Raw genomic sequence first — 26,387 nt, 5'->3', positions numbered from 1 at the left:
TGTTATGTTGATGTTTATTTATTTTCCAAAGTCATCTGACCACACACAGAAAGTACAAAAAACGTTCACTCTCGGGGAAAAGGCTCAAAGAAAATCAAAGTGTAGGCCTACTTATAGTGCGTTATTTCTAACATCTATTTAAAACAAATAAAAATATATATATATATATATATTCCCACTACGAAGTGCTACATAACATGATATCACAGGAATTGTAATGGTTGCTGAAATAAATGTAGTATTGAGGTACATTTGTTTTTCCATGTCATTCTCGTGGACAAGTTGTAATGTGCCTGAAACTGTACATTCTACATGGTCTCGGTAGAATTGATCAAATATTTGTCAAAGGGCAAAAACAAACTTGCAATGAATTTAAAGAGTAACAAACTAGGCAAAAACTGCCTTTTTAAACATACAGAGGAAACAAAACAAGGACAAAATATGCATAGAATAACATTTTTAGATGTACATAAATAGTTACAATTTAAATTGTCCAAACTATTCCAATGTGAGACTCCAAAACATATCTCAGGGTAATGTGGCATCTGATGTATTGTCTGTAGTGGTGGTTACCTACTTTTCAGTGGGACTGGTGTAAAGACTATAATTAAGACAAACAAAATCCTAAACAGAATCAGCAGGTTCTAGGTGGTTCCTCTATAGCTATCATACCAATGGCTTATTTTTTTACCTCAAACATATTGTGCATATTTAGCATTGTACAATTACACGACAAACTGAAAACGCTAAAACAACGACAATGTTTTGTTAAATGTGAGTGTGAGGGAAGGACAATCTCAAGTTCAGGTAGACAATAGAGTAACCAACTGTATTGAATGGATTCCTCTCAGTCAAACCGTCTCTCTTCAGTCATTTGTGCTGCTACGGCAAGCAACATAGACCAAAATGCAGATGTCCACCACGTTTACAGCAGTCAGAGCTGTGTAATAAAAATGATGAACTTGGCCTTCTTCGGTCCAACTTAAAGCAGTGATCGTTTTCATTGAAAGGTCAAACCAGGTGTTCAGAGGAGCACACAGACTGCCGACACAGTCAGTCAGCAGTCAGTCAGTCAGTCTGCATTCATGACAAATGATTTATGATGGTTTAATCAAGGTGACAACGACGACGTACGTCAGTCCTCTGAGATGACATCGATGTCCTCAGGGCCACTGCCCTGCTGCGTAGCCACCCTCCAGCGGCTGACGTGCTGGCTTCCTTTCCTCTTCTGCTGTGACTCAGGTGACTCTTCCTCCAGCTTCTGTCTCTTGTGCTTCGTCCTCCTGTTCTGGAACCAAACCTTTACCTGGGAGAGAAAGGAGAGATATCACGTTTAGTACTGGAAGAAACATTGGCAAAATATATAGTATCAATGTGCTTGCTGTAAAAACTACTACTACTTGTTCTTCCACGTCCATGAAACACCATGAGACAGCTGAAGTAAGCACACACATTTTCTTCAGTAAATGTACCTTTCCTAGTTATAAAAGTGTCTGCGTGTGTCTCCCCTATGATTTTTAAGCAAATATTTTTTCAAAGTGTCCTAGCAACAATGGCAACACAATATTTCACATGGTGTAAAACTGTTATTGCTTCCATATTGTCTCTATAGCACTGGCAAACATTGCCTTTACCTAAGGCTTCACATACTCTCGTTCTTTACAGCTGTTTGCAGTTAGCAACATATTTCTATCTCATGTTTCAGGCATTGTCTGGTTGTAATTTTTATATCACATTTACAAGCTTGATTCAATTATTGGTTTAATTCCTTTGAAATGAAAAGTTCAGCACATCGCAATACTGTATTCCCAATGTATAATATATTGCATGAGAGGATTGCGAAAAGCCTAAATTGCTGTTTATCAGCAGTGTGTTTCTGATGTTGATTAGGGAAATGAACTCATAAATAATCATTGTGAAATCTGCTACATCATTTATTGACATCACCTTGCCCATCCCGATAGCTACCGTAGGACAAACAGCTTGTGGTTGAGAAACCTGGTTTTGCTATACGTTGGTTGAGGGGGCGTTGTGGAGTTCTGACTACGAGTCTACTCATATCTCCTGTTTCAGCGCTCTGGAATGCAGCCATGCCTTAAAGGCTTTGCACGGTAAATCCGCGTTCTGCAGTGGCCCATACAGCATTTACTATGATACGGCCTCTAAAGTCAGGGCATGTACACTTCTTGCACTTCGCTGAGCAGAGCTGTTGTCAAGGAAGTTGTCAAGGAAGTGAGTTTATGTTCATACTGGACCTACCGTCAACCAATCATGTCAACGCGGAGCTATACGAAGGAGCATAACGATGCGGTACAGAGTTCGATTTGGCCTCCGCAAGCCTCCCAATTGTGTCACACCCCTCCATCCGGAGCCTCCGAACACATTTTCGGATCAAGCACAAATGGGCTTTTAGGCCCTAGGGGTTTAGGGTGCGTTCAACATCGCTGAGTCCCCTCATCACACACCTGTGTCTCGGTGAGGCAGAGGCCGCTGGCGAGCTGCTTCCGTTCTGCTCCTACCACATAGTGGTTCTTCTCAAAGGCCCTCTCCAGCCTGAGGAGCTGTGAGGGGGAGAAGGCTGTCCGAATGCGCTTCGGCTTGCGGGAAAAAGGCCCATGAAGGAGCAGGTTCTCTGGGCTGCTGTCCTCATCTGGAGAGAGGAGAGGAAGGAGAGAAAGTGAAGGGTTAGACTTAGGGTTGACAGACAGGAATGACCCTGTAGCAGCTCTTGTTGTATGTGTAAAGAGACCGGTAAAGAGAAAAACTATAGTATACTAACTATAGTATACTAGCTATAGTATACTAGCTATAGTATACTAACTGCTGTATACTAACTATAGTATACAAGCTATAGTATACTAACTATAGTATACTAACTGCTGTATACTAACTATAGTATACTAACTATAGTATACTAACTATAGTATACTAACTATAGTACACTAACTGCTGTATACTAACTATAGTATACTAACTGCTGTATACTAACTATAGTATAGTAACTGCTGTATACTAACTATAGTATACTAACTATAGTATACTAACTGCTGTATACTAACTATAGTATAGTAACTGCTGTATACTAACTATAGTATACTAACTATAGTATACTAACTATAGTACACTAACTATAGTATACTAACTATAGTATACTAACTATAGTATACTAACTGCTGTATACTAACTATAGTATACTAACTGCTGTATACTAACTATAGTATACTAACTGCTGTATACTAACTATAGTATACTAACTATAGTACACTAACTATAGTATACTAACTATAGTATACTGACTATAGTATACTAACTGCTGTATACCAACTATAGTATACTAACTGCTGTATACTAACTATAGTATACTAACTATAGTATACTAACTGCTGTATACTAACTATAGTATACTAACTATAGTATACTAACTATAGTATACGAACTGCTGTATACTAACTATAGTATACTAACTATAGTATACTAACTATAGTACACTAACTATAGTATACTAACTATAGTATACTAACTATAGTATACGAACTGCTGTATACTAACTATAGTATACTAACTATAGTATACTAACTATAGTACACTAACTATAGTATACTAACTATAGTATACTAACTGCTGTATACTAACTATAGTATACTAACTGCTGTATACTAACTATAGTATACTAACTATAGTATACTAACTGCTGTATTCTAACTATAGTATACTAACTATAGTATACTAACTATAGTATACTAACTGCGGTATACTAACTATATTATACTAACTGTTGTACAACTCAGCAAACTGATACTAATGGTTTGTTTGTAGGCTTTGGTGTTGTTTGTGATCAATAGCTTGTCCAATTACACCTCAAAGGGAGGACAAAGAACTGAATAAGCAGGGCATCAGTATTGTATGCTGCTAAGCAGGGCATCAGTATTGCATGTTGCTAAGCAGGACATCAGTATTACATGTTGCTAAGCAGGGCATCAGTATTGCATGCTGCTAAGCAGGGCATCAGTATTGCATGCTGCTAAGCAGGGCATCAGTATTGCATGTTGCTAAGCAGGACATCAGTATTGCATGTTGCTAAGCAGGGCATCATTATTGCATGTTGCTAAGCAGGACATCAGTATTGCATGCTGCTAAGCAGGACATCATTGTTGATATGTATTGCATGTTGCTAAGCAGGGCATCAGTGTTGATATGTATTGCATGTTGATAAGCAGGGCATCAGTATTGCATGTTGCTAAGCAGGACATCAGTATTGATATGTATTGCATGCTGCTAAGCAGGACATCAGTATTGATATGTATTGCATGTTGCTAAGCAGGACATCAGTGTTGATTTGTATTGCATGTTGCTAAGCAGGACATCAGTATTGTATGTTGCTAAGCAGGACATCATTGTTGATATGTATTGCATGCTGCTAAGCAGGACATCAGTGTTGATTTGTGTTGCATGCTGCTAAGCAGGACATCAGTGTTGAAACACATTGCATGTTGCTCTCTAGGCCAGTATCAGCCATATGAATGTGCCCCGATGGGCATCTTCACTTGACTCATCATTCATGACACTTTCCCATAACGTGAGTAATTGATTAATGTACAGGTAAACGCTACTAATGTTTGGTTGTGACATTATCCCTCCATTTCACAATGCTACCACACCTCATTCCACATGCTTGTTCTAGTATGTAGACAGATTTATCGTTAAGGAGATGATATACTGTATGCATTACACATAAGGTTTGAATGTCATCACAGTTAGGAAATAGTAGTGTTGAATTTCATCACAGTTAGGAAATAGTAGAGTTGAATGTCATCACAGTTAGGAAATAGTAGAGTTGAATGTCATCACAGTTAGGAAATAGTAGAGTTGAATGTCATCACAGTTAGGAAATAGTAGAGTTGAATGTCATCACAGTTAGGAAATAGTAGAGTTGAATGATTGACATGTTGGTTCAGCCAACATGGACGACATCCACCTCCAGGGACTTTCAACAACGAGCCTAATGGTTCCACACACACACACACACACGCACACACACACACACACACACACACACACACACACACACACACACACAGAGAGAGAGAGAAGAACATTTGAAAGAAGAAAAAAAAATGGATATATGAAGGTCATGACCAATGTTCCCTCTAATAATAAATGTGTCTGCATTCTTCCCAGCTGAAACAGGTCGGTAGAGTTCGTGCACATATTATGACGACATTTTGTTTGTTTTGGACTTCGGTGAGGGTTTTTTCGGTTGTTCGGGAACACTTTTTTTCTGGAAGCAAGCCGAAGTTTGGAGCCGAAGTCTACGCCTCTTCGTCGGTGATTGGTCAACATCTTAGTTAGATGTAGAATTGCGCGACTAAACGTCAAAATTAATTACACATTTCCTGAGTTATCTTAGATTAATTCTGACTATTTTGAGGAAGTGTATACTGGCTATGGCGTCTCAAAAGGGAAAAACAGTACCATTGCTGATTTTTTTCTCATTTTTCAAGCGAAGGTATTTTACCATTGCTGCTTATTTTCTCATTTTTCAAGCAACGGTCTTTTAAGGGAGTTTGTGAGCACACTCGTTCAGTTCGGCTAGCCAAGTTCAGCTAAACTGAGGCCTTCAGCTGCGCTCGTGCGCACCCCTGGGACTACCGCACAGAGAGACGCACTAGATTGAACTTCACTCAACTTTCTAGAGTTTTCCAACTAAGTTAAACACTATCAGGCACGAGTCAGGCCCCGTACTCTACACAGACCAGACCAGTGCGGCATAACCAATCAGAGCTGCAGTAGGCCTATATGTAAATAGACCATTGCCATATATGGATCTGAGCCATTCACTTTGAACTGGACTGTGTTAACAAGATGAGCGGTCATGAGTAGATGCGCTTGTTTTGAGATCAAAGCGAGAGCTGCATGTAGCCAAATGTGCACATTTGTTCATATCCTTGCTATTTAGTGAGTTATTAGCCCAGTTATATATTATTTGTAGTCAGCAATGGGGGAGTGATTTCTTCCTACAAGAGAAGAAAAGCTGTACATCTTTGAAAAGCGAGTCAGGTAAAAGCTTTTTTTTGTCTTTAATTAAGGGGCAATGTTGTATTTTCAGACATGCTTGAATAATCTAAGTAGCCAATAGGCAGAGGGTAGAATAATGTGTCTGATTCTCTGTAATTATGATCTAAGTAGCCAATAGGCAGAGGGTAGAATAATGTGTCTGATTCTCTGTAATTATGATCTCAGTAGCCAATAGGCAGAGGGTAGAATAATTTGTCTGATTCTCTGTAATTATGATCTAAGTAGCCAATAGGCAGAGGGTAGAATAATTTGTCTGATTCTCTGTAATTATGGTATGGGAATAATAAAGATCTTTAATTTTGTAAAGTGGTTTCCTGCATCGACACCACAACATGTTCAGTCACCTCCTTGTCTGAAGGACAAGTGGATCAACAGGGTAATGTCTATTTATTTATTTTTACTCACGGAATGTAGTCCTATATTGAACAACATACAATTTCTCAATTGTTGTTGATGGTAGGCTACTCTGTTAAGTCTACATTATGATCAAATAGCCACAGTAGAATACTTTTTGAAACAGTAACTTAAAGTGGGTACAGCCTCAGCAAACGTGTGCTGGAAGTTGCACAGAATTTTCACACAGTTCAAGTTTGCACTCAGCAAACCTGAAATTTGCTCAAGTGCCTAATTTTTTATAAGCATATGTTTATTGTGAGAGAAATGTATGTTTGCTATTCAGATCAAAGTGTTTCAAAATAAGAAACGTTAAATTGCATAGGAGTGCCAACGTAACAAAGACATGAATCACATTTTAATAATACTGTAATTTAAAGTGAGTTATAAATCTTTGTGAATACTTTTCTTAGGCTAGACTCAATAAAACCTCTAGAAGTATTTGTTTTATTTAACCAGGGATGTCAGTTAAGAACAAATTCTTATTTATGACAGCCTACACCGGCCAAACCGGGCCAATTGTGAGACCCTATGGGACTCCCATTCACGGCCGGTTGTGATAGAGCCTGGATTTGAACCAGGGTGTCTGTAGTGATGCCTCTGGCACTGACATACAGTGCCTTAGACTGCTGCGCCACTTGGGAGCCCCAGGTATACTAAACAAAAATATAAACGCAACATGTAAAGTGTTCCCATGTTTCATGGGTTGAAATTAAAGATCTCAGATACGTTCCAAATGCACAAAAAAAAAAATCCCTGTTGTGAGTGAGTATTTCCCCTTTACCAAGATAATCCATCCACCTGACAGGTGTGTCATATCAAGAAGCTGATTAAACAGAACGATCATTACACAGTGCTGGGGACAATAAAAGGTCACTTTAAAATGTGCAATTTTCTCATACAACACAATGCCACAGATGTCTCAAGTTTTGAGGGAGAATTGGAATGCTGACTGCAGGAATGCCCATCAGAGCTGTAACCAGAAAACGGAATGTTAATTTCTCTACTAGAAGCTGCCACCAATGTCGTTTTAGAAAATTTGGCAGTATGTCCAACTGCCCTCACAACCGCAGACCACATGTAACCACGCCAGCCCAGGACCTCAACATCCGGCTTCTTCCCCTGCGGGATCATCTGAGACCAGCCACCCGGAGGGCTGATAAAAGTGTTTTGTTTGCACAACCAAAGAATTTCTGCACAAACTTTCAGAAACCATCTTCATGCTCGTCGTCCTCACTGGAGTTTAACGTCGTAACTGATGTAAGTGGGCAAATGCTCACCTTCGATGGCCGCTGGCACGCTGGAGAAGTGTGCTCTTCATGGACGAATCCCGGTTTCAACTGTACCGGGCAGATGGCAGACAGTGTGTGTGGCGTTGTGTGGGCAAGTGGTTTGCTGATGTCAACGTTGTTAACAAAGTGCCCCATGGTGGGGGTGGGGTAATGGTATGGGAAGGCATAAGCTACGGACAATGCACACAATTGCATTTTATTGATGGCAATTTAAATCCATAGAGATACCTTGATGAGATCTTGAGGCCTATTGTCGTGCCATTCATCCGCCACCATCACCTCATGTTTCAGCTTGATAATGCACGGCCCCATGTCTCAATGATCAGTACATAATTCCTGGAAGCTGAAAATGTCCCAGTTCTTCCATGGCCTGCATAATCACCAGACATGTCACCCATTGAGCATGTTTGGGATGCTCTGGATCAACATGTACAACAGCATGTTCCAGTTCCCACCAATATCCAGCAACTTAGCACAGCCATTGAAGTGGCACAACATTGAAGTGGCACAATGAACAGCCTGATCAACTGTATGCGAAGGAGATGTGTCGTGCTGCATGCATCATATGGTGGTCACATCAGACACTGACTGATTTTCTGATCCACGCCCCTACCTTTTTTTAAAGGTATCTGTGACCAACAGATGCATATACTCTACCGTTTCACAACACTAAAAGTTTTAGAACAGCTACTCATTCAAGGGATTTTATTTTTAATTTTTAACTATTTTCTACATTGTAGAATAATAGTGAAGACATCAAAACTATGAAATAACACATATGGAATCATATAGTAACCAAAAAGGTGTTAAACAAATAAAAATATATTTTATATTTGAGATTCTTCAAATAGCCCCCCTTTACCTTGAAGACAGCTTTGCACACTCTCAGCATTCTCTCAACCAGCTTCATGAGGTAGTCACCTAGAATGCATTTCAATAAACAGGTGTGCCTTCTTAAAAGTTGTGGAATTTCTTTCCTTCTTAATGCATTTGAGCCAATCAGTTGTGTTGTGACAAGGTAGGGGTGGTATACAGAAGATAGCCCTATTTGGTAAAAGACCAAGTCCATATTATGGCAAGAACAGCTCAAATAAGCTAAGAGAATGACAGTTCATCATTACCTTAGGGCATGAAGGTCAGACAATACATAATATTTCAAGAACTTTGAAAGATTCTTCAAGTGCAGTCACAAAAACCATCAAGCGCTATGATGACACTCGCTCTCATGAGGACCCTCACAGGAATGGAAGACTCAGAGTTACCTCTGCTGCAGAGGATAAGTTCATTACAGTTACCAGCCTCAGAATTTGCAGCCCAAATAAATGCTTCACAGAGTTCAAGTAACAGACACATCTCAACATCAACTGTTCAGAGGAGACTGTGTGAATCCGGCCTTCACGGTTGAATTACTGCAAAAAAAAACACTTCTAAAGGACACCAATAAGAAGAAGAGACTTGCTTGGGACAAGAAACATGAGAAACATGAGAAATGGAAATTAGACCGGTGGAAATTTGTCCTTTGGTCTGGAATCCAAATTGGAGATTTTTGGATCCCGCCTCTGTGTCTTTGTGAGACATGGTGTGGGTAAACGGATGATCTCCGCATGTGTGGTTCCCATCATGAAGCATGGAGGAGGAGGTGTTATGGTGTGGGGTGCTTTGCTGGTGAAACTGTCTGTGATGTATTTAGAATTTAAGGCACACTTAACTACCATGGCTACCACAGCATTCTGCAGTGAAACACAATCCCATCTGGTTTGGGTTTAGTGGGACTATAATTTGTTTTTCAACAGGACAATGACCCAACAATCATCCAGGCTGTGTAATGGCTATTTTACCAAAAAGGAGAGTGATGGAGTGATGCATCAGATGATCTGGTCTCCACAATCCCGCAACCTCAACAAAATTGAGATGGTTTGGGATGAGTCGGACCGCAGAGTGAAGGAAAAGCAGCCAATAAGTGCTCAGTATATGTGGGAACTCCTTCAAGACTGTTGGAAAAGCATTCCAGGTGAAGCCGGTTGAGAGAATGCCAAGAGTATGCAAAGCTGTCATCAAGGGAAAAGGTGGCTACTTTGAAGAATCTCAAATCTAAAATATATTTTGATTTGTTTAACACTTTTTGGTTACTACATGATTCCATATGTGTTATTTCATAGTTGTGATGTCTTCACTATTATTCTACAATGTAGAAAATAGTACAAATAAAGGAAAACCCTTGAATGAGTAGGTGTTCTAAAACTTTGGACCGGTAGTGTATGTATTCCCAGTCATGTGAAATCCATAGATTAGGTCCTAATGATTTTAATTAAATTGACAGATTTCCTTATATGAACTGTAACTCAGTCAAATCTTTGAAATTGTTGCATGTTGCATTTATAATTGTGTTCAGTGTAGATCATCTAGTTTCACTACTGATTCCCACTTCATTCAGAAGCTGTGGGGTATCCTACCACTGTGGATGGCAGGTTCATTCAGAACTAGAGGAGTATCTTACCACACTGGATGGCAGGTTCATTCAGAACTAGAGGAGTATCTTACCATACTGGATGGAAAGTTCATTCAGAAATAGAGGAGTATATTATCACTGTAGATGGCAGGTTCATTCAGAAATAGAGGATTATATTATCACTGTAGATGGCAGGTTCATTCAGAACTAGAGGAGTATCTTACCATACTGGATGGAAAGTTCATTCAGAAATAGAGGAGTATATTATCACTGTAGATGGCAGGTTCATTCAGAAATAGAGGATTATATTATCACTGTAGATGGCAGGTTCATTCAGAACTAGAGGAGTATCTTACCATACTGGATGGAAAGTTCATTCAGAAATAGAGGAGTATATTATCACTGTAGATGGCAGGTTCATTCAGAAATAGAGGATTATATTATCACTGTAGATGGCAGGTTCATTCAGAACTAGAGGAGTATCTTACCACACTGGATGGAAAGTTAATTCAGAAATAGAGGAGTATATTATCACTGTAGATGGCAGGTTCATTCAGAAATAGAGGATTATATTACCACTGTAGATGGCAGGTTGATTCAGAAATAGAGGATTATATTACCACTGTAGATGGCAGGTTGATTCAGAAATAGAGGATTATATTACCACTGTAGATGGCCCGTTCAGTGACTTTGCTCCTCTCTATATTGTGACATTATGATAATTTGTATACAGTACCAGTCAAAAGTTTGGACACACCTACTCATTCAAGGGTTTTTCTTTATTTTTACTATTTTCTACATTGTAGAATTGTAGAATTTGTAGAATTGTAGAATTTAAATAACACATATGGAATCATGAAGTAACCAAAAAAAGTGTTAAACAAATCAAAAATATAGTTTAAAGTAGCCACCCTTTGCCTTAATGACAGATTTGCACACACTACAATATTATAGGGATAATGTCATGCTAATATAAACCTAGTTCGAAACTGACCTGGCTCTCTACTACAGACTATTAAATGAGTTCAATGAAAGCACTATTTTTTTGGAAACAACCGTACAGTTTCTCACCTAGCTTAACAAATCACATCTGCTTATGGTCAACTTTTAATATCTTCTTTGACATGCCTGGAATTACCAGCTGCACTAGTCCTTCCGCTACCCAAGAGTGGTAAAGAGGCCTTTACTGGTTCTAACAGGAAACCTATCAGCTTGTTGCCAGCACTTAGAAAACAGTTGGAAAAAATTGTGTTTGACCAAATACAAGGCTATTTCTCTGTAAACAAATTAACAACAGACTTCCAGCATGCTTATAGGGAAGGGCACTCAACATGTACTGCACTGACACAAATGACTGATGATTGGTTGAAAGAAATTGATAATAAGAAGATTGTGGGAGTTGTACTGTTAGATTGCAGTGCAGTCTTTTATATTATTGACCATAAGCTGTTGTTGAGAAAACGTACAGTGCATTGCGAAAGTATTCGGCCCCCTTGAACTTTGCGACCTTTTGCCACATTTCAGGCTTCAAACATTAAGATATAAAACTGTATTTTTTTGTGAAGAATCAACAACAAGTGGGACACAATCATGAAGTGGAACGACATTTATTGGATATTTCAAACTTTTTTAACAAAACAAAAACAGACAAATTGGGCGTGCAAAATTATTCAGCCCCCTTAAGTTAATACTTTGTAGCGCCACCTTTTGCTGCGATTACAGCTGTAAGTCGCTTGGGGTACGTCTCTATCAGTTTTGCACATTGAGAGACTGACATTTTTTCCCATTCCTCCTTGCAAATCAGCTCGAGCTCAGTGAGGTTGGATGGAGAGCATTTGTGAACAGCAGTTTGTTCAGCATATGTTATGGCTTTTCAACCTCTGCCATATAGTGGATTCAGAACTATCAAATAGAACTCTGAGGGTTTTCTTTAATGAAAACTTCCCTAATGTCAAACATGTAACTTGTGGTGTACCACAGGGCAGCTCTCTAGGCCCTCTATTATTTTATATTTTTACCAATGACATGCCACTGGCATTAAACAAAACATGCGTGTCCATGTATGCTGATGATTCAATCATATACGCATCAACAACCACAGCTAATAAAAGTCAAAGAGTTGCAATCAGTTTTAGAATGGGTGGCCAGTAATAAACTGGTCCTGAACATCTCTAAACCTAAGAGAATTATATTTGGTATAAATCATTCCCTAAGTTCTAGACCTCAGCTGAATCTGGTAATGAATTGTGTGGCTGCTGAATAAATTGAGGAGACTAAATTACTAGATTGTAAACTGTCATGGTCAAAAGATTCAATAGTTGTAAAGATGGGGAGAGGTCTGTCCGTAATAAAGAGATACTCTGCTTTTTTGACACCACACTCCACAAAGCAAGTCCTGCAGGCTCTAGTTTGATCTTGTCTTGATTATTGTCCAGTCATATGAGCTGCAAAGAAAGACCTAGTTAAGATGCAGCTGGCCCAGAACAGAGTGGCACGTCTTGCTCTTCGTTGTAGAGGGCTAATATTAATACTGTGCATGCTAGTCTCTTTTGGCTGAAAGTTGAGGAAACACTGACTTCGTCACTTCTTGTTTTTATAAGAAACATTAACGGGTTGGAAATTCCAAATGGTTTGCATAGTCAACTTACACACAGCACTGACACACATAGTTACCCCACCAGACATGCCACCAGGGGTCTTTTCACTGTCCCCAGGTCCAGGACAAATTCAAGAAAAGGTACAGTATTATACAGAGCCATGAGTGCATGGAACTTCCTTCCATCTTATGTAGCGGAAGTGAACAGCAACACCACCTCTCCCCCATGTGACCTACTTGCTGTGTGTATGAACTGACATGTATGTGTAACTGATAGATGCACACACACATTAATGTTTTACATTTATTTAACTAGGCAAGTCGGTTAAGAACAAATTATTATTTACAATGACGGCCTACCGGGGAACAGTGTGTAAACCGCCTTGTTCATGGGCAGAAGGACAGATTTTTACCTTGTCAGCTCAGGGATTAGATTCAGCAACTGGCCCAACGCTCTAACCACTAGGCTACCTGCCGCCTCTACGCTCTAACCACTAGGCTACCTGCCGCCTCTACGCTCTAACCACTAGGCTACCTGCCGCCTCTACGCTCTAACCACTAGGCTACCTGCCGCCTCTACGCTCTAACCACTAGGCTACCTGCCGCCTCTACGCTCTAACCACTAGGCTACCTGCCGCCTCTACGCTCTAACCACTAGGCTACCTGCCGCCTCTACGCTCTAACCACTAGGCTACCTGCCGCCTCTACGCTCTAACCACTAGGCTACCTGCCGCCTCTACGCTCTAACCACTAGGCTACCTGCCGCCTCTACGCTCTAACCACTAGGCTACCTGCCGCCTCTACGCTCTAACCACTAGGCTACCTGCCGCCTCTACGCTCTAACCACTAGGCTACCTGCCGCCTCCACGCTCTAACCACTAGGCTACCTGCCGCCTCCACGCTCTAACCACTAGGCTACCTGCCGCCTCCACGATCTAACCACTAGGCTACCTGCCGCCTCTACGCTCTAACCACTAGGCTACCTGCCGCCCCAAATGTGTGTCAATTGTAAAGTTTTTTGTCTGTAATGTATTATTTGTTATGTGTCAGACCCCAGTAAGACTAGCTGTCGCCATCGGGGTCGACTAATGGGGATCCTAATATATCAAATAAAGAAATAATCTTTCTTATTAGCACCAGGTAATACTAGCTAATAGCAGCTTTCCTCAGCTTCTATTCAAAACAATGCTACAACAATGCACAGATGAATATACACCGAGTGTATAAAGCATTAAGAACACCGTCCTATTGCGTTGTACCCCTCCCCCATTTTCCCATCAGAACAGACTCAATTCCTCAGGGCATGGACTCTACAAGGTGTCGAGAGCGTTCCACAGGGATGCTGGCCCATGTTGACTCCAATGCTTCCCACAGTTGTGTCAAATTGGCTGGATGTCCTTTGGGTGGTGAACCATTCTTGATACATACAGGAAACTGTTAAGCGCGAAAAACTCAGCAGCGTTGCAGTTCTTCACACAAACCGGTGCGCCTAGCTCCTACTACCATACCCCGTTCAAAGGTAGTTAAATATTTTTGTCTTGCCCATGTAACAGTACTCGTCTTGCGTTGTGTACAATCAGTCATCGACACGGAACTCCAACATGTAGCACCAGTCATGTAGCTTTATTCTGATAAGAACGACACAAAATTGCACGTCATGCAATGCACGTCTCACCATCCAACTCTGCACTCACGCACGCTGGTTTGGTGCTTGTTCACTGGGACAGTTACCAAAATAATACAATTACAATATAATATATTTAACAATGTACCTGATAAGAACGACACAAAATTGCACGTCATGCAATGCACGTCTCACCATCCAACTCTGCACTCACGCACTGTACAAAATATATGAACCCCCCCACCAGACACAGTAAGTTGCTAGCTAATACTGGCGGGAATTCTCTACAACAAAATGCACAACAAATATTTTCCAAAAACCGCTGCATCTTATCGAATAACATTTACAAACAATTTTATATAAATTGTACATTTAAATTATCACTTGAGAGTATAAAAATCACTTTTGATGTACAGTGCTTTGCAACCAACAACTTACCGCTGGTTTGGTGCTTGTTCACTGGGACGATTCTAACTGGAACATCCCCCCTCGTAAGCAAGCTACGCAAACCAGCCAATAAGATGCCATGTTGAGTAGGTGAAGGCAAGACAAACTCAAACCAAAAACCCATTGGCTTAACAATAAAGTGGCAAGTGGAATCACCAATATAACCCTGTTACACCCATTCACCCTCTGAATGGCACACATACTCAATTGACTCAAGGCTTAAAAATCATTCTTTAACCTGTCTCCTGCCCTTCATCTACACTGATTGAAGTGGATTTAACAAGTGACATGAAAATGGGACCATAGCTTTCACCTGGATTCACCTGGACAGTCTGTGTCTCAGGGGTCTCCAACAGGTCGATCGCTGAGTAGTTTGCCAAACAATTCTGAAGGTAATGTGATTTTCATGTGTTCCACCGCATACTGTCATTAACAAATCTCACAAACATCAGACGCAGCAAGTTCCAAGCTACTATCTTATCGACGCAAGATTGACATTATCCCACCCCTGGTTAGCTACTACTGGTTTAAAAAGGCAAACCTAACACAATATTTGCCAATTAATTTCCAGCAATATTGCCCCTGTATGTCTGTGTGGTGCATATGTTTGCTAATCACTCCATGTGTGGCGATTTGATGTGATAAACGTCTTGTGGGTTGACAGAAATACTTTCCCCCAAACCTTCTCAATTAAATGTTAACTGCAAAGTAGGCTTGCTTACCTGGCAGAAGTATATCATGAGTATATCATTTGTATCTATTATTTGTTATTTACTAACTTTGCCACTAGTACCATCGCTAGAGCAGCACATTAGATGGCACAATCCTCACTCGCTAGATGCGCAATTAAAGGGGAATTACACAAAAAAAATCTGAATGTGTTTGTTTTCTTCCAGACCTAAAACAAATGTGATATGATTTTAGCATTGCCATCAACACAGAACGTCCAATTTCGTTGTTTCTCTATGAACAATTGTATTTTTGATTGCGAAAAACTAAACTAAAACCAGGAAAACTAAAACTGAGAAAGGTATATTGAATTTGGGAAAATATGAAACAGAATTTGGGAAAAAAAATCACAGATTTTATAAGGCCTCCCTTAGAGTTGTTTGTGAACCGTTATTTTACAAGGTATATTGACATAAAATACAGCGCACTACTTTATCTTGTACACCAAGGACCCGGGGAAGAGTTGTTTATTAACCATTATATTACCACCTATATTGACAGAAAACACACATCTTGTACACCAAGGACCCAGGGAAGAGTTGCAGGGGAGAAGAGAAGAATGGGGCTATTTAATGACTAGGAAAAAAAATTGTAACTTGTGACATGTTACATTTTTTTTGAAGTAGCTCTTATGCTAGAAAAGGTTGGAGACCCTTGCTCTATGTCATGGGAAATGCCATTTATAATGTTTTGTAAACTCAGTGCCTTCAGAAAGTATTCATACCCCTTGACTTATTCCACATTTTGTTGTGTTACAGCCTAAATTCAAAATTGATTAAAAATAAATAAATCCTCACACATCTACATACAATACCCCATAATGACATCACAATACCCCATAATGACATCACAATACCCCATAATGACATCACAATACCCCATAATGACATCACAATACCCCTTAATGACAAAGTGAAAACATGTTCTTAGACATTTTTGTAAATGTATTGAAAATTAAATACAGAAATCTTTCATTTACATAAGTATTCACACCCCTGAGTCAATACATGTCAGAATAACAAGTTAAGCCTCTAAAAGCTTTGCACACCTGGATTGTACAATATTTGCATAATATATATTTTTTTTAATTAATCAAGCTCTGTTAAGTTTGTTGTTGATCATTGCTAGACAGCCATTTTCAAGACTTGACATAGATTTATGTCAACAATGTAACTAGGCCACTCAGGAACAGTCAATGTCGTCATGTTAAGTAAATGCAGTGTATATTTGGCCGTATGTCTTAGGTTATTGTACTGCTGAAATGTGAATTTGTTTCCCAGTGTCTGTTGTAAAGCTGACTGAACCAGGTTTCCACTAGGCTTTTGACTATGCTTAGCTCCATGGTTAGCTCCAAACTCCCTAGTCCTTGCCGATGACAAGCATACCCATAACATGATGCAACCACCACCATGCTTGAAAATATGAAGAGTGGTAGTCAGTGATGTGTTGTGTTTGATTTGCCCCAAACATAACGCTTTTTATTCAGGACATTTCTTAGCCAAATGTTATGCAGTTTTACTTTAGTGCCTTGTTGCAAACAGGATGCATGTTTTGGGCGGCAGGTAGCCTAGTGGTTGGAGCGTTGGGCGTGTAACCGAAAGGTTGCTAGATCGAATCCCTGAGCTGACAATGTAAAAAAAATGTTTTCTGCCCCTGAACAAGGCCTTTCACCCATTGTTCCCAGGCCGTCATTGTAAATAAGAAAATTAATAATTTTAATAAAAAAATGGAATATTTGTATTCTGTACAGGCTTCCTTCTCTTCACTCAGCCAATTAGGTTAGTATTGTGGAGTAACTACAATGTTGTTGATCCATCCTTAGTTTTCTCCTATCACAGCCATTAAACTCTGCAACTGTTTTAAAGTCAACATTGGCCTCATGGACGCCCATATCTTTGTAGTGACTGGGTGTATTGATACACCATCCAAAGTGTAATTAATAACTTCACCATGCTCAAAGGAATACTCAATGTCTGCTTTTATTTCTTATTTTTTTACCCAATAGGAGCCCTTCTTTGCAAGCCATTGAAAAACCTTGCTGGTCTTTGTGGTTGAATCTGTGTTTGAAATTCACTGCTCGACTGAGGAACCTTATAGATAATTGTATGTGGGGTACAGAGATGAGGTAGACATGCAAAAATAATGTTAAACACTATTATTGCACGCAGAGTGAGCCCATGCAACTTATTATGTGACTTGTTGAGCAAATGTTCACTCCTGAACTTATTTAGGATTGCCATAACAAAGGGGTTGAATACTTATTGACTCAAGACATTTCAGCTTTTCATTTTTAATTCATTTGTAAAAAATTCTAAAAACATAATTCCACTTGGCATTTTGGGCTATTGTATGTAGGCCAGTGTCACAAAATCTACATGTTATACATTTTAAATTCAAGCTGTAACACAACAACATGTGGAAAAACTCAAGGGGTGTGAATACTTCTGAAGGCACTGTAGCACCCCTTACTGCTACAATAAATAGGCTATAGCACTAACAATGCCATGGATAACAGTATATTGGGGTCTGCACCAAATACGGTATGCTCTCCAGCACTTCAGCTGTGTTAGCTAACTAAAGAATGCATATTTTCTGCCACAGGACTGTCATTAACAACCATCTTCAGCTGGCGTGCCGAAAATGCTTTGAACATCAGAGAAGATAACAATAGAGACACCTCTGAAGAGAGAGAATGTGAGGAGCGCGACTCTGGTAGAACAGGAGAATGTAAAAAGAGATCCACTGCAGCTGCAGGTGATGAAAACTTTAGTCTTAAATGCTTCTCAAGGGGCACTGAACACCAACGAGCCATACTGTCACAGAAGTCACAGGATTTCCTGGTTTTAGGGTCCAATAACTAAATAGTATCTCCATTTTGTGGTACATTTATTTTGTAAATCTCAGCGTTAGGCCGAATTAAATAAATTTAGGAGAATGTAATGTAATATATATCGTGTTAAAGTCTTAATTTTTAACAGTAGTAACTATTGTAGTTTTCATCTAATATAGTAATGCATTGATAAGGAAATAAACAATATGATTTTCCTTGAGAATTTTCCCTCCTATCACACACTGGTGAACCCCATGCTAGTTCTGGCTGGTGGTTTAGCCACTCAGATAGACAGGCAGACTGGCATCATCTGTTGCATGGCGTTAGTGGCGTCACCTCCACTCACATCCCCCTGGAGAAGACTGAGACTGGGGAGGAACTCACCAGGCTGAACACTAGGCCTGAACACTAATGCTGGTTCTGCTCAGACCTCCACTCAGTAAGAGTGCTGATCTAGGATCAATAGAGCCTTATAGAGCATAATAAATATAATTATATGGACTCTGGGACCTGATCCTAAATCAACACTCCGACTCCGAGACTCTTTGTGAATACTAACCCTAAACTGTAAGGCTCAGCCCCAACCACAGAGGGAATACCCTCCAGGCGATGAGCCTTCAACACTCTGGCCTGTAGTCAGCGGGTGGGGGAACATGGGGGAACATGCCTCCAACATGACTACCAGGGAGCAGATGGCAGCGCCAGCCAGAGAGCTGTGTTCATCACCAATAACACCAGTCCCTTGGCACCAACAAGAATGGTCTTGTCAGCAGTCAGCTACACACTGGGTAGTGGTGGGGGCCAATCTCTCATTCTAACCCTGGATGGATGAATACAGAGGGAGCCGGATGGCTGTTATTAAGGACTAGGATGGTCTATTTCCGTTTATCACTATATGGACTATAAATTATACGTGTAGAGAGCTAATTAATTAATGTGAAAAGGAAACTATCAATTCCTGCATAAATGATTCTTTACATACAACGTTTGTATCTATTGGATTTTATATGCAAGTAATCATAATGAGATTTTATATGCATGTAATCATAATGTTTTATCCTCCTCACACAGTCCGTCTTTATTTCAGCGATTGATTGATTGATTGATTGATTGATTGTTTTTCTGTCTGATTATAAACCAAAGACTGAAACAAAAACAAAAGAGGAGTTTTCTATGAACTATCCAATATGTTTGGAAAATAATGTTTACAATGCCCTGTTATCCTATCAGTTAACCTCCTGACATTCAACACCTCCTAATGAATAAAAATGTGTCAAAGCAAACCTCCAGACCATCAGACCATTGGGAGATGAGATGCGTGAATGAACTGTCTGCCCTCCTTCCTGATGATAACAATCCCATAACAATCTCATACACACTCAAATGTACCCCAGAGATTACACACTGAAATGCACCCCAATATAAAGAGCTGCTCACATGTGTAAGACCTACGAACCTGTTTATATTGTACTTCTCTCTCTCTCTCTGTCTTTCTCTCTCTCTCTCTCTCTCTCTCTCTCTCTCTCTCTCTCTCTCTCTCTCTCTCTCTCTCTCTCTCAGCCTCTCAGGAAGTGTGGGGAGTATGAAAGAAAATAAATCTCCCATCCATCCCTAACAGTAAGTGACAGTCATGATGGCTAATCCTCTCCTCTCACTCCTCCGGTCTGTAGTTAGCCTTGTCTAAACACTAGTTTTCATGGTTATTGGACACCATCAGTGAGTGGATCGGCTGTGTCTGTAAACAAAGCCACTTTATCTGAGATCCTGATCTGAGCAACAGTGACAACAACCTCTGACTCCCACTGATTACCTGACTGAGGTACACCCTGAAGGTTGCCTGGACAGGACCGTAAAGAAGAGGAGTGCTGATCTAGGATCAGATTCCCCCCTTTGTCCTCATAATCTCATTCATTAATGATCTAAAAGGCTGATCCTAGATCAGCACTAATACCCTGAGACACTGTGAATACAGCCCTGGGCGGATTGGTCAGAGTGTAACATACCTGAGAGCACACCTGATGTGGCTAACTACTGCTGTCCACTGAGTTAATGAGATGAGTGTTGAAAGTTATTGATCTGTCTGGTTTAACAAATTGCTTTGTTTTTTGAGGACCACCCAGCATCAGTTATTAAGGAGGTTCACCATATATTGCATGAATGCACTGCACATAGCTTGAGTAAGAAGATTTAAAGTTTTGGTCACTGAATCCTGAGATTTTCCAATATTCAATTTCTCTCATGGATTTATTTGGTTCCTAAAGACTTTTGTATCTGGTCCATTGTCTTATCAGAAATATGCAGCCCTTAAATCAAAATTTGAACACAAAGCAAATTTCAATTAAATAATATTGTTATTATTTGTTTATTGTTTATTATTTATGTTATTATTTGTTATAATACTATAATATGATTACAAATTAATAATATTACATTATTCCTGTCTTTTGTTACTTTTAATCCAAATAACTTTGAACATTAAATTGTCTAATTAAATATTAGTTACGGTAATTATATCTAAATATTTGAGAAACAAAAATCCTTATAATCAGTGGTGTAAAAATACTTGAAAGTACTACTAAGTAGTTTTTTGGGGTATTTGTACTTCACTTTACTATTTATATATTTTTTTTACTTTTACTCCACTACATTCCTAAAGAAAATAATGTACTTTTTACTCCATACATTTTCTGGCACCTAAAAGTACTCGTTACATTTCGAATGCTTAGCAGGACAGGAAAATGGTCAAATTCACGCACTTCTCAAGAGAACATCCCTGGTCATCCCTACTGCCACTGATCTGACAGACTCACTAAACACAATGCTTCGTTTGTTAACTATGTCTGAGTGTTGAAGTGTGCCCCTGGCTATACGTAAATTTAAAAATCAAGAAAATCGTGCCGTCCAGTTTGCTTAATATAAGGAATGTGAAATAATTTATATTTGTGCTTTTGATACTTAAGTATATTTAAAAAACAAATACTTTTAGACTTTTATTCAAGTCGTATTTTACTATTACGTTAGTAATTTTCTGTTAAGACATCTTTACTTTTACTCAAGTATGATAATTGGGTACTTTTTGCACCACTACTTATAATGAACTTTTTGAATGATGCAAAACCTAAAACGAATGGTTAGGCAAAAGTGAAATAATTATTGATTATAGGCCTATTTTATTTCAATAATTGCATACAACTTACACATTTAATTGAATTTACCCTATTATTATTATGATTAAACATATTAGACTATTGATCTCCTAACAACTTTATCGGAACAGATATTATAAGAAAGTGCAATGGCTTCGATGTGTAAATGAATAAATGCATAAAAAATAAACAATATAGTCTACTTTCATTGAATTAAAACATGTATTAATGGGTTTTTTAAATCACTACTGGAAATGGACGAAAAGTATGCCTTTATGTTTTTTACAGGCTTTTTAAGCTACCGGCGGGTTCAACGCCTGGGTGCGTTGTTTTATGCTTATTTTAATGCATCCAATCTCAGAAAATGTAGCAATAATGAATAGACCTATAACTTAAGGAGTAAAATAACTATAGCTGGATGTTGAAACTTTGTCCTCTGCAAACAGTAGTTTCAGTCATTTGCATTGATCCTGTTTTTGTTGCTTTGTTTACGACGTTTTTTTAGACATTTTTTGTTTCCTGAATAAATTACCATCCCTACCAACATGTTGCATGTTCAGGGATCATAAGGACATTTCTTCCATCACGGAACTATAGAGTGAGTTCTCAATTCTAATGCTTACACTCATTGTAATTTAGCTCGTGCGTAATATGTCCCCATACGTGTGCAATAACAAGGATATGCATAAACCTATGATATTATTTAAAATAATTTAACAATATTCGTTAAATTAAAGTACTTGTTCGCTTACCTTGGAACCTGTGTCCGAGATATCTGTTTCGAAGAACCCACGGGTAGAAATTCAACGTGTCTCTCTGATGCGGGTTGAAGAAAGGCTGAGATGGAAGCTGGAGGGGATGCAGGGGCAGACCGGAGTTCCCTGTGTGTGTGCCCGGGTCAGGGAACATCATGTCTGGACTGCTGTATAAAGTCCTGCCGGAGTTCTGGAAACAACTCCCAAAGGGCGCCGGGTGAATTGATTCCGTGAACCTCAGCGCTGTAGGTCTGATCGGTTCGTCGCCGGTAGTCGAAGAGTTCACGTCTTTCCCAACCAGGGATTCGATGGTAAAACATTTCTTACTGTGTTGGTACATGATCAAATAGGTTGTAGTTTATATATTTCTAATAATATATTCAATAACACTGTTATAAAACAGGTGATGCAGAAGAAGAACCTCACAACAGAAGCAGTAGAACAGTTCCCGGGAAATCCATAACTCGCAGTTCCTTGCGCGTGCAAACCTCGTTGCCAATATCAGTGGACGTCTGGAAGCGGGTTGCCTGTAGAGCCGGTTCAGTTGTCTCCGTCACTTGTCTCAGGATATCGTCCGGTTTTCTCTGCTGTAACAATATGCCAAAAATCAAGTTTCGGTTCTAGTTACCACTGCAACGTCAGATCTATTAGTCTGTGATTACTTTAGGTTTATGACAGCCTGGCTCTTGTCTCGGTCTCATCACTCCTGGAAACCATTGTTGGACTGTGCTGTATTAGGAGCCAGGATCAGTAGGCTAAGCCTTTGAGAAAGAGCCTGTCACTCGTCAGACTCAATACCTGGTCTCTACTGTCGGTGACAGAGGTGTGGTGGGCATGCGCAGATACGACCGTGTAGCCTAGCGGATGACAGCCATTTTGTTAGTCTGAATGATTGACTTATGCTCCATTGAATTGACTTGTGACTAATAATAGCCTATCCATATACGTTTATTTAAATGTTGCAAAGTGATATCATATTAAATCAGAAGCACCATAATATGAGATGTTCTTGTTAATGATTGACTAATTATAACTTACTCAAAACAAGTTTATTATTCCCTATGTCCCGTCCCCAAATGGTCCCTAAAATCTAGGAAATTAGCATTGTAATAGAAAACCATAAAAAAGATTCTCACACAAATGAGTTATTCTGCTATTTCCTATCTTATAGCCCATATCTATTTCCTATCTTATAGCCCATATCTATTTCCTATCTTATAGCCCATATCTATTTCCTATCTTATAGCCCATATCTATTTCCTATTTTATAGCCCATATCTATTTCCTATTTTATAGCCCATATCTATTTCCTATCTTATAGTCCATATCTATTTCCTATCTTATAGCCCATATCTATTTCCTATTTTATAGCCCATATCTATTTCCTATCTTATAGCCCATATCTATTTCCTATCTTATAGCCCATATCTATTTCCTATCTTATAGCCCATATCTATTTCCTATCTTATAGCCCATATCTATTTCCTATTTTATAGCCCATATCTATTTCCTATCTTATAGCCCATATCTATTTCCTATCTTATAGCCCATATCTATTTCCTATCTTATAGCCCATATCTATTTCCTATTTTATAGCCCATATCTATTTCCTATCTTATAGCCCATATCTATTTCCTATTTTATAGCCCATATCTATTTCCTATTTTATAGCCCATATCTATTTCCTATTTTATAGCCCATATCTATTTCCTATCTTATAGCCCATATCTATTTCCTATCTTATAGCCCATATCTATTTCCTATCGTATAGCCCATATCTATTTCCTATCTTATAGCCCATATCTATTTCCTATCTTATAGCCCATATCTATTTCCTATCGTATAGCCCATATCTATTTCCTATCGTATAGCCCATATCTATTTCCTATCGTATAGCCCATATCTATTTCCTATCTTATAGCCCATATCTATTTCCTATCTTATAGCCCATATCTATTTCCTATTTTATAGCCCATATCTATTTCCTATCTTATAGCCCATATCTATTTCCTATTTTATAGCCCATATCTATTTCCTATCGTATAGCCCATATCTATTTCCTATCTTATAGCCCATATCTATTTCCTATTTTATAGCCCATATCTATTTCCTATCGTATAGCCCATATCTATTTCCTATTTTATAGCCCATATCTATTTCCTATCTTATAGCCCATATCTATTTCCTATTTTATAGCCCATATCTATTTCCTATCTTATAGCCCATATCTATTTCCTATCTTATAGCCCATATCTATTTCCTATCGTATAGCCCATATCTATTTCCTATCGTATAGCCCATATCTATTTCCTATCGTATAGCCCATATCTATTTCCTATCTTATAGCCCATATCTATTTCCTATTTTATAGCCCATATCTATTTCCTATCGTATAGCCCATATCTATTTCCTATCTTATAGCCCATATCTATTTCCTATCTTATAGCCCATATCTGACAGTGGCACCTGTAGGTTTATTGATCAATTTAATTCTAGGTCAAAGATCAGACTAGTCATCAGACTAGTCCCTGATAATTCTAGGGATTAACTACAAAATATCTCTGAGGTTTACTATGATTTTTTTTTAGTCAAGGTATCCAAAACCACTGATGACTGAAAATAATTTAAGTCCTTTACAGAATAGGCCTATAGGTCTGCTAAATGAAAGTCCTTTACAGAATGGGCGTATAGATCTGATATTTGATACTCCTTTACAGAATAGGCCTATAGGTCTGCTAAATGAAAGTTCTTTACAGAATAGGCCTATAGGTCTGCTAAATGAAAGTTCTTTACAGAATAGGCCTATAGGTCTGCTAAATGAAACTCCTTTTGAGAATAGGTCAGTTAAAGAGGTATTGTTTTACTAAGGTCAAAGGTCTGGGAAATATGTCCTCTTTACGCTATGTCCAGGGTACCTTCCCTCCCTCTTTTGGTAGTTACCATCTTAGATGTTGTTGAGGGAGAGGAGGGGGTACCAGTAGATCAGAGGAACAGCCAGTCCCAGGAACCCAGGACAGATGTCAGTCCTTTCAGGGGAGAAATAATCAGGACGAACCACAAAAGCCCCCTGCTTCCATCTTTCATGATCTGCTCTGTGGAAGCTGATGTGAACCACCAAGGGCCAAAGAGTCCTTTGAGTCCCAAAGGAGTTTACTCTCCACCCCTCTTGTTCCCTATACCAATCCTATACCGCCCAGTCCCCCTGTATAGAATTAATAGGTTTTACTGGCAGATCTAGCCCCGGAGCCTTTGATTCAGGTGGCCATTAACAACTATTAATTTTGCCTCTGGCAATTAATGACAGAATTTGCTGGTCTGAAAGGAGGTTTTAAGCAGCTGGAGTTTTTGTAGGCACGCAGGGGTGTGAAGCTGAGTTAAAATGTGATTATTGTCCCCCTGCATGGTCTGCCTTGAATCAGCTAACTGGAGTTAAGTCCCTTTTACAAGGAATGAGGTTACTCTATTCAGAAAGGAACAGAAATAGGATGTGTTATAGGAAATGCCTGTCATTTACTTTATTATACATAGTAAGCTACAGTATAAAGGACATGAAAAACATGAGCCGTTTATAGAACTCTGATGAATGGAACGTTCATGGACAACATCAGGTCATTACAGATTACCTTCATGGTTTCAGTACATTGAATGAGAAATGGAATGAAGAAAACGGTTATTAAATATACATTGTTGTTGATGATATTAAATCAGTATTTTAATAATAACTTTATCAATTCAAATAGTTACAGTATTGCCCTAGTTAACTACATTTGTCAAGGGTAAAGTTGAGGGGCATAATTTTGTCAAATCTTGTGCTGGTTTAATAATTTATTTTCATTTGCATTTCATTTGGTGGTGAATGAATGATTTCAAGTGAATTCATTAGTTACTTTGGGAGCTCTATTTTTTTTTGCAGTTAATTAGGATCCCCAGTATCTGTTGCAAAAGCATCAACTACTCTTCCTGGGATCCACACAAAACATGAAACATTACCTAATACAGAACATTAATAGACAAGAACAGCTCAATGACAGAACTACATACATTTTTTTTG

The 26,387-nt window shown here is 39.0% G+C and overlaps 1 protein-coding gene across 1 annotated transcript; it reads right to left on the bottom strand.

Annotated features, from left to right (window-relative positions):
* Positions 1-23,154, bottom strand: LOC110489187 (homeobox protein EMX1-like). Its single transcript, XM_021561804.3, has 3 exons — positions 22,334-23,154; positions 2,466-2,650; positions 1-1,306 (listed from the first exon to the last, which is right to left on the bottom strand). Exons 1-3 carry the CDS (start codon positions 22,674-22,676, stop codon positions 1,136-1,138), a joined length of 699 nt encoding a protein of 232 aa, XP_021417479.2. The 5' UTR covers positions 22,677-23,154; the 3' UTR covers positions 1-1,135.
* Between the last annotated feature and the right edge of the window lie 3,233 nt (positions 23,155-26,387).

This window comes from Oncorhynchus mykiss, chromosome 14, assembly GCF_057628025.1.
Source record: "Oncorhynchus mykiss isolate SJ-2025 chromosome 14, ASM5762802v1, whole genome shotgun sequence".
Lineage (NCBI taxonomy): Eukaryota > Metazoa > Chordata > Actinopteri > Salmoniformes > Salmonidae > Oncorhynchus > Oncorhynchus mykiss.
Note: the sequence above shows the minus strand (reverse complement) of the source record. Positions and strands in the feature narration are given on the sequence as shown.

What these genes read in the sequence shown, in the direction of transcription:
- LOC110489187 (XM_021561804.3), bottom strand. Translation starts at nt 22,676, where the DNA reads ATGTACCAACACAGTAAGAAATGTTTTACCATCGAATCCCTGGTTGGG. An exon ending in TCTCGGACACAGGTTCCAAG is followed by an intron (nt 2,651 to 22,333) that starts GTAAGCGAACAA and finishes TCCTCTCTCCAG; the next exon opens with ATGAGGACAGCAGCCCAGAG. An exon ending in TCTGCCTCACCGAGACACAG is followed by an intron (nt 1,307 to 2,465) that starts GTGTGTGATGAG and finishes TTTCTCTCCCAG; the next exon opens with GTAAAGGTTTGGTTCCAGAA.